General features: G+C 37.8%; 1 protein-coding gene across 1 annotated transcript; it reads left to right on the top strand.

Annotated features, from left to right (window-relative positions):
- The first annotated feature begins 1945 nt into the window (after positions 1-1945).
- LOC115922218 lies at positions 1946-8258 on the top strand. Its single transcript, XM_030980617.1, has 4 exons — positions 1946-2199; positions 2925-3113; positions 3542-5215; positions 5932-8258. The coding sequence occupies exons 1-4, from the start codon at positions 1951-1953 to the stop codon at positions 6511-6513; spliced, it is 2694 nt and encodes an 897-aa protein (XP_030836477.1). The 5' UTR covers positions 1946-1950; the 3' UTR covers positions 6514-8258.
- The last annotated feature ends 213 nt before the right edge of the window (positions 8259-8471 follow it).

Genomic DNA, 8471 nt, shown 5'->3' with positions numbered 1-8471 from the left:
TAATCAATCAACAACTAACAGTAATTCGTCCATGGGTTTGGGCAGGCAGAGACCCAGTGTGTTTTATTATTTACTGAATTGAAAAGCAAAATATTGTTACCAGTGAATTATTTTCATATTGTTACTCGTTACTTGATTGGTTCCTGTCAATTTGATACATTAAATACCACCATTGTACAAATATCACCACGTAAATATCTGCTGAACTTAGAGAATATAGACCTAATGCATGTTTTTATGAAATTCATAACTTTAAAACTCTTTAAAACTGTCTTCCCTTAAAATGCACAACATTCATGTTCATGTTTCTTTCTACATACATTAGTTACACGCTTTAGCTTTTAGATTAATACTGTAATACTAAAAAAGTGCTTATTCAAGCTTTTGAATTCAAAGCAGAAAGCAGATGGAATGGTAAACTGCACATACAACGAAACATGATACATTCATCAGTTTTTAGTCAGTGTCCCCAAAACAACTTGGGACGCGGAAGGAATACATACATATATTTTACTACACCATGTTTGCTATTATGTGAGATTCTTGTCTGTTTGATATTCACCTGAAAATCATAAAATTCTGCTACAGTATCATATTCTGTCGTTTCCTTTCTTTTCTTTTCTTTTCTTTTCCAATTTTTCCTCTCCTTCCTCTTTTTTTTCTCTTTCCCTTTCCCTCTCATTTTTCCCTCCCCTTTTCTTATTTTCCCCGACAATGTCCTGATAGGTAGAGTGTTACACACCGATCCTCCCAACCCCCTCCCTTTCGTTAGCGACGCCCCAGGTCATACGATAGTTTTTAAAAACATAACAATCTAATATCTTACTCCTCTTGCCTTTTACCGTCAGCCGAGACGTGCACAATTTTCTTTTTCATTTCCGATTGGACGATTCGGAGACACTAAAAGGCTCCCGTATTGGTGGCTAGCTTTCTCCTTATTAGTCGGAGGCTTATTAGTCGCCAGGTTTAAGGAGCAATTTACCATTGAACTCCTCAAGATTAACGAATTCATCTTCTGCCTTCATTGACTTGCGAGCGTAATCAAAGGTAAGTTAATTATATTTCACATTTATCTTTCTTATTAATGCATAGGGGCCTATATATAGGTTGTATTCAGTTGCATAACCAATTTCTGTGATCACCAGTGTAACCATTATGTTACAAGTTAAGGAAGTGAGAGAGTGACGTGTGATTCTGTGTGAGTCGGTGCGTACATCCCAATTCCCACATACTGAATTTCATGTAAGGTCCGCATTCTTTTGCAGCTTTGACGCCAGCCTTCTGCCTGGCCACCGCTTTCGCTACGACTTAGGGAATAGGGGGAGTACCGGGGCAGGATGGGTTTGGCAGGAATTAGAAGAACGGCGTAACAAAAGCAAAGGTTGCAAAATATAGGGTATGCCGGGTAAATATTGTAGAAAGAGAAGATGGACGAAAGAATGAAGAAAAAAAAACTAAGTAAAAACCGAACTAGTCTAGTCTAACTCTAATCAAAGGATAGAATAGTTTAAATGAAGGCTTGAAGCAAGAGAGAACATAATGAGGACATTTAATGATTTATAAACATGTTTGATTTAAAGACAAAGTTATAAATAGAACGGCTAGACATAATGAAAGGAAAATAGATCTCTAGGTCTAAAACAAAATGAGATGAAAAGAGAAGATGAAAATAGAAGATAAATGACAAGAGTAAAGGGCCTAGACAAAATATGAAAGGAGAAAAGCAAACAAATAAGGCCAAGGTCAAAGTAAACAAATAAGGCCAAGGCCAAAGTAAAGAGGAAGACGAGATGAAAAGGGGAGTTATATGATTTATGACACTCTTTGGATATGGTTGTTTGATACTAATGTCAATCTGTATTAATCCTACAGCAGTATGGAGGTGAGATGCATATGGGACTGAGCTGAGTGAATCGATAATAGTACCCTCTGAGTACCCTCCTACTGTTCATGGAGACATCATCTTGGTGGTACCATCACTCCAAGATGGTGCGCCTGAGACGTCAGTGCTGCACCCTGGCGTTTCTCTTCAAGAGTTGCATCTTCCTTCTGGCCGTATCCAGTGTGCTGCTTCTTCTGCAGAGCATCTGGAGCAGTAGTAGTGTGGAGGAAAAGACGGGGGCGGGCAAGAGTGGACGGCTGAACAGCAACACCATCAACAGCGGCGCCTTCATCGAGCGCGAGTACCTGCCCAAAGAGGTAATGTATGCCGGGTTCTATGCAGTGGAACCTTGTTCTTACAACTATTTGGGACCAAAACAGTTATCTTTTTATATTGAAACCTTGTTATATCAAGGGTAAAAAATAAAATAAAAGTGTTACTGGGAAAATTGCATTGTTATAACAAGAGTTTGTTAAAAGCATTGTACTCTGAAGGTCTTGGCTAATATTGGCTTTGGAGTTTATGCATCACTGGTTGTCCCCTGCACCTTCAGACTGCCGCATAAAGGGACACAACTTTGCATGAATTGTATCTTTTCTATAGTATTGCTCATTTATTGATACCAAGTCTGTAAAAAATAAGACTCAATTTTAAGGTCACATTGGCCCCCAAATCGTACCAAAAGAAATATTTGTTTAAATGTGAAAAATTTATGTTTTTCATAATTTAATAAAAAAACACTGCCCCATTTCTCTACTGATCATTGGCATAGTTTTTCTTTTCTTTATTAAAACAAAAGTCATCATGAATGAAAGTATTAAATATTCTTAATAAATAAAACATTAGTTTGTAGAACTCTTATGGATGGTCATACTGATATCAAATTACCCAGTAGGAAATTTGCAAGAAATCAGTTTGAAAGTGTTTCTTACTTCTGAAAACAGAAAAATACTTATGAAGTTAATGTGAAAATATGGGTATATCTTCATTATTTCCCTGTTACCAATCCTTTCATTCCTTTGTGTTGTCTCTTTGTATACAGAAATTTGTGAGCCATTCATCAGAGTGTGAAGTTCCAAGATTCAATAGCAACTCTACTATACCGCAAGATGTGGTATGTAAGAGAATCTCGCCTCGACCTGGGTCATGCCAACTGGCACATGAACTGTACACTTCACAAAAAGTGGAAACTTGTAGCCATCAGGAAAAACACCAACTGTGTCAAATAAAGGTGAGAAGTGATGTGGATTGTGAAATTCCTTTTATATACACTGTCCTTGGTCAAATTACAAAATCAACATTTATTGACTGATAACCTTAATAATCTTAAAAATCATTGGGTACTTTTATTTTTAACAACAATTTGTATATGGAATTATCTATGTCGGGTCATATCACCTGATATATAAAATATCACCAACTTGACTAGAGTTAATTTTCTCTGTGCAGTCGGAACTTTCTTTATAGCGATCACTACTATTTAAAGGCCGTCTGTCTGTAATGTTCATTTATATTGTCTCCCCACAGAAATCTAATTTCATTGTAGAAACTGTTTTCTATACTGTATCTACACTGGTCACCTTTTCTGCTTCCCTTGGGTGCCTTAATAGACAAGTTCTAAAGTATATTGAAACTGAGTCCTTTCATTTGTTTCCCCAGGGAGAAGGCAAAGAGATGGCTGTTGAATGTGACCAAGAAATCTGTCCAGGACCAGTATCCCTAGGAACTATTAACCCGGCCATCGGTGTCCTACACTGGGAGGAGCTGAGTGACATGAAGGAACTCCAGGCCCACCTCCAGCACCTGCTCCTCACAGGCAAACCAGAGGCAGTCTTTGGCTTTTGCTTCATCAAGTGTCCCTTGGAGCTACAGGAGGTCCAGGAGGGTGGACAAGGTGGGGAGAATATTCAGGCGTATGATGTCGATGAGGATGAGGAAGAAGGGCTTGAGGATGGTGTGGAGAACAGTTTCCTGGCATTTGAGAAGGACTACTTTCAAGAGGACGTTGATGATGAACCATGGGCGCAACAGCTGCTATTGCTTCCGTCTAAGCAGCAGAAATCTCATAGCAAATCCCAAAGTAGCAGTCCAGGGTTGAACATCAATGTGATTCTGCTAGATTCAGTTTCACATAGCCACTTCTATCGATCTCTTCCTAGAACAGTGCATACTTTAAGAGAAATTAATAAGTTAAAAGCAGGCAGTGTTTTCAACTACAACTTGGTGCAGTCTGTGAAGGGTCGCACCTACGAGAACATCCAAGTGCTGTTCTCTGGAGTCATGTACAACCCAGAGGAGCCCTTTGGAGTACATGACATGCCCCCTGATCCTGTAGGTACCAAGGTACTTCTGGAAGGGTTTAAGCACATGGGGTATGAAACGTTGTGGATGGAAGATCTCTGTTGGACTTGGGAGTGGGGAATTGCCAAGAACTTTGTGGTGCATTCACCAAAAGAGATGCTGAGCTTCCGCTGGCAGAAACTTCTAGATGCCATGAAGGAGGGAGGAGTTGATCAGCTGGGTTTAGCTTTAGCAAGCTGTGAGATCTTGCACAGAAACAACCATAATGATCCTTTCCATGGTCCACCTGCCATCTGTTACAACGGAGAATACCAGCATACTTACATGCTGCAGTACCTCAAGAGTCTTCAGAAAGCTCAACAATCTTCAAGGACTCCATTCTTCCACTACACAGAAATCAATGTCGGTCACGATGATCTCGGCATAAGAGTCCAGGGGCTGGACACGGCTCTTGCTGATTATCTCACATTTGCAGCATCATTAGACAACACTATGACCATCCTTCTTGCAGATCATGGCAACGCTTACGGCTCATTCATTCATAAATCGGAGGAAGGGCGTATCGAGATGTTCCATCCCTCAATGTTTATTATGCTCTCAAAGAATGCTGGACGATTCCTCTCTCCGTCTCAGGTCCACGCCCTCGAGGTCAATCAAGATCGGCTGACCAGCATCTTGGACATACACTACATGCTCAGGTCGCTAGCGTACCCAGGTCTCAAGACCAAAGTCGCAGAATCCCATCAAAACTTTGACATCAACCCAACTGGACTTCTGCAGGAGGTTTCCATGAACAGGACCTGCGATCACATCCCACGTATCCAACCCAACATCTGCATCTGTGAGGATTATGACTCCAGGGTCTCCAACGACAGCAGTAGAGTGATCTTTGCAGAGTTCGCGCTTGGGGAGCTGAATAATGCAATCCAGAACCAGTTTGTAGAGGCGCACCCTGAAGCCAGGAGAGGGTTTGGAAGATGTCAGCCTCTCCAAGCTCTTAGGTTTACGAATGTGCGCGAGAACTTTCATGGGGTGAGTATCTCAAATGTAGGGATGTCTACTTTCTCAAGAGGTTATGGCAATCAATTCTGTTGTGATGAATAGTTGGGAAGATTTATTTTAAATTATCTATTTTGGGGGACTTGATATGAATTTGTTTGTTTTCAATTCATACACACAGAAGAAGTAAAAAAAAAACATCAAAATACTCATTTTGTATATTCAGTAATATGCTCATATTGAGATTTTAAGGACACCTTGGTAATTGGGCATGACTTACACTATTGATTCATTTCCAACAGACAAATACAAAATGTAAAATATTTCTATATTTTTAAAGAAGACCAACCCAGTGGGAGAAGAGGATCATTTTTCTCATTTTTTCTTTGTACCAACTGAAAAATAAATAGTTATGACTGTAACATAAAAGTTGCAGAATATGTACATGTAGGTACTTTGAATGTCTTTAAAATACTTAAGCTGTATGTATTTTCTTTCAAATTCTTTCCTTTTATATCCCAAATAATTTTACTTGTTAGACCCTGATATATACTAATACTTCTAGTTGGATATCCAATTTGTTTCTCACATATGGTTGTTTTTTACCCATTGTCAAGAGGAAATGGGGTGGTTTATATATATATATATATATATATATATATATATATATATATATATAAAGCCTTTCGGATGAGAGTAAATAGTCTACATTTTCATAAATATGTACCTCTTCCTGATATTTTCAACAGGACGATACAATAGTCATCAAGTTGGATCTTCATATAAAAGCTGGGGAGAATGCGTCCCAAACCGAGGAGATCTTCTTTGTCACTCTAATGGCTTCGACCAACACTCAGCCGAGAGAACAGCTCCGTCTCATCAGCTACGACCGCCTCACTGCCTACAGTCAGTATGGCGCGTGTGCAGACAAGGGCGTAGCCACCAAACTCTGTGTCTGCTCCCTTGCTAGATTGGATGCTGCTGCCAAGAAGGCCACCGAGTACGGCTCTACCCCAAAATGGCACGAGATCTCGTCATTTTTCAGCGCGTACACTTCAACCGTGAAAGAAGTGACATCGTGCCTGTATCTTTACGAGAGGCGTACACCAAACGGTGTTGTGTTAGAAGCGTCCTGCGAGTGCAGTGATAGGCTATACTTAGTGGAGATCAACGCTAAGTCGCAGAACATCATCGTGTCCAAAGAGTTGCCTGTTAGCATAGTCCTGAAACCAGGCATGAGGACGTTCTTGGTAGCATTTGTGCAGAGCATTCGGAGAAAGACATGGTCATTGGAATACAGTATGCAGTATACAGAACATCGTCTAGTCTGATTAAGTACTCTTAATTACATTATATGTAAGTAAATATTTCAGTATCCTTCTAAATAAATCATTTTTTTAGGATAATATGATTATGATTATACATTACTGGTTCAGCTGAGAATTAAAGAGAATTTGAGTTCTGGTATGAGGGAGAAATTGGATGATCAGCATTCTATAAAATTGTTTGTTTCATGTGAAAGAATTCCTGTTTGTGTTTTATTTGGTATGCCTCAAAACAATGTGGATTAAGCATAGTTACACCTGTGATTTCAGAATCTTTGAGTGACCTGGCTGAGCATACACTTCAAATGACAGAACAAGATTTAAACATATTTATTCACTCAAGATCTATTTAAAATCTGGACATAGCATGAAAATATTGTGTACATACATTTAGTCTTGTTTCAATGTATTCAACATTCCCAGAACTCAATCTTGACCTTTAACTGGTGTGACAATCAATTATGTATATATTTAATTGTAAAAGACTATCAAACTGCTGAATAATTCTTTGTAAATTCTCATGCCATGACACTTCCCTCCATATGAATATATCGTCTACATTGGGCATTGCACCTGAGGCTGGGCAGTATAATTAGTGATGTAGATTTGTCATGAATTGGTTATCAGGGCCATTTTTCACTCTATTGTGAAAATTGCATATATATTGCACAAACTTCAAGTTTTTTTTTTAATTTTTTTCTCCAAGAACAACAGTATTTTAAAATGGTACATGAATAGAATTTTGTGCCATAAAACTATTATAGAAATTATACCTGCAGAAACTCAAGAAATGTACAAGTACCAGAGAATCAAATTTGCTGGCATATTTATATCATGTTACTGTTTGAGTGTAGTATCTGCCACTTAAAGGCACCTGCATAGCTCAAGGGCCCTTGGGAAGAGCACTACCAATATTGAGGGTACCCTAGTTGAATAAATCATTATTTTTATGATTATGATTCCTATTTTTACACAACATACGTACGTGTACATGTATTATTAGTTTTATCACTGTGTTAACACTAAGAAATATGTTCATATATTAAGAGCAAATTGAAAGATGTCCAATCTCAATTTCAATTTCACTATTCGTTATTAAAATGTTAAAAAACATAGTGATTTTAGTGCTGGAATTTTAAAATCCAACTATTTGTTTGTGTCTCTGAACCTCATTTGAGTATACTCAAACTTGTATTTATAAATTTTGAAAGAAGATGATTTCAATGACTTTTTTTTTCTTTCAAGTAGGAGCATAGAATACTGTAGTAATCCAGCATCAGCAATTGCCAGTTGAGAAAGAAATTTGTAACAGGAAGCCAGTAGATATCTCAGCTTTCAAAGAAAAAATTGAAAAGACGAAAACAATGAATAGCAAATGGACAAGTTTTAGCTAACGGTTTAATTGTTTACAGTTATTTTGAAAACAATGTCTCATGATTTTTGCTTGGCTTTTTTACTGCGTACGATTCTCTTATGACGTATACTAAAAATGAAAAGGTATGGTATTCAGTACTAAATGAAAAATACTCTACTTAAAAATTATTTTGTTACATTTATTTATTAACATATTATGTGATATAGACAGAGTTTTGCTCATGACATTTTTGTGGTATCACTGAAACTAATGTTAGCAGATTCTGCTACTTAAATTACATGTAGATTCTGTTACTTGGAATTATTGGGCGATTCCAAACAGATAGTTAAGACATTAGTACTAATGATTATTCTATGTAGATGTTAGTTATACTTTTTGCATGGTTCAAAAAATTGATTGGTGGAACAATAGTAAGATCGGATAAATGTAAAACAAAATAATCACGACGACTAGAAAGTTTTGCTCAGAACTATCAGCTTATTGCACTTATTTTTTGTCAGTAGGCAGGTAGCAAAAGAAAAGAGTACATGTGTGTATTTAAGAAAAATCCTAACATTAAACGGCGGATTTTGGGTTGGGGGGCATCAAC

The sequence above is a fragment of the Strongylocentrotus purpuratus genome, unplaced genomic scaffold (genome assembly GCF_000002235.5).
Source record: "Strongylocentrotus purpuratus isolate Spur 01 unplaced genomic scaffold, Spur_5.0 spur5_scaffold_11, whole genome shotgun sequence".
Taxonomy (NCBI): domain Eukaryota; kingdom Metazoa; phylum Echinodermata; class Echinoidea; order Camarodonta; family Strongylocentrotidae; genus Strongylocentrotus; species Strongylocentrotus purpuratus.
Note: the sequence above shows the minus strand (reverse complement) of the source record. Positions and strands in the feature narration are given on the sequence as shown.

What these genes read in the sequence shown, in the direction of transcription:
- LOC115922218 (XM_030980617.1), top strand. Translation starts at nt 1,951, where the DNA reads ATGGAGACATCATCTTGGTGGTACCATCACTCCAAGATGGTGCGCCTG. An exon ending in ACCAACTGTGTCAAATAAAG is followed by an intron (nt 3,114 to 3,541) that starts GTGAGAAGTGAT and finishes TTGTTTCCCCAG; the next exon opens with GGAGAAGGCAAAGAGATGGC. An exon ending in TGCGCGAGAACTTTCATGGG is followed by an intron (nt 5,216 to 5,931) that starts GTGAGTATCTCA and finishes TATTTTCAACAG; the next exon opens with GACGATACAATAGTCATCAA.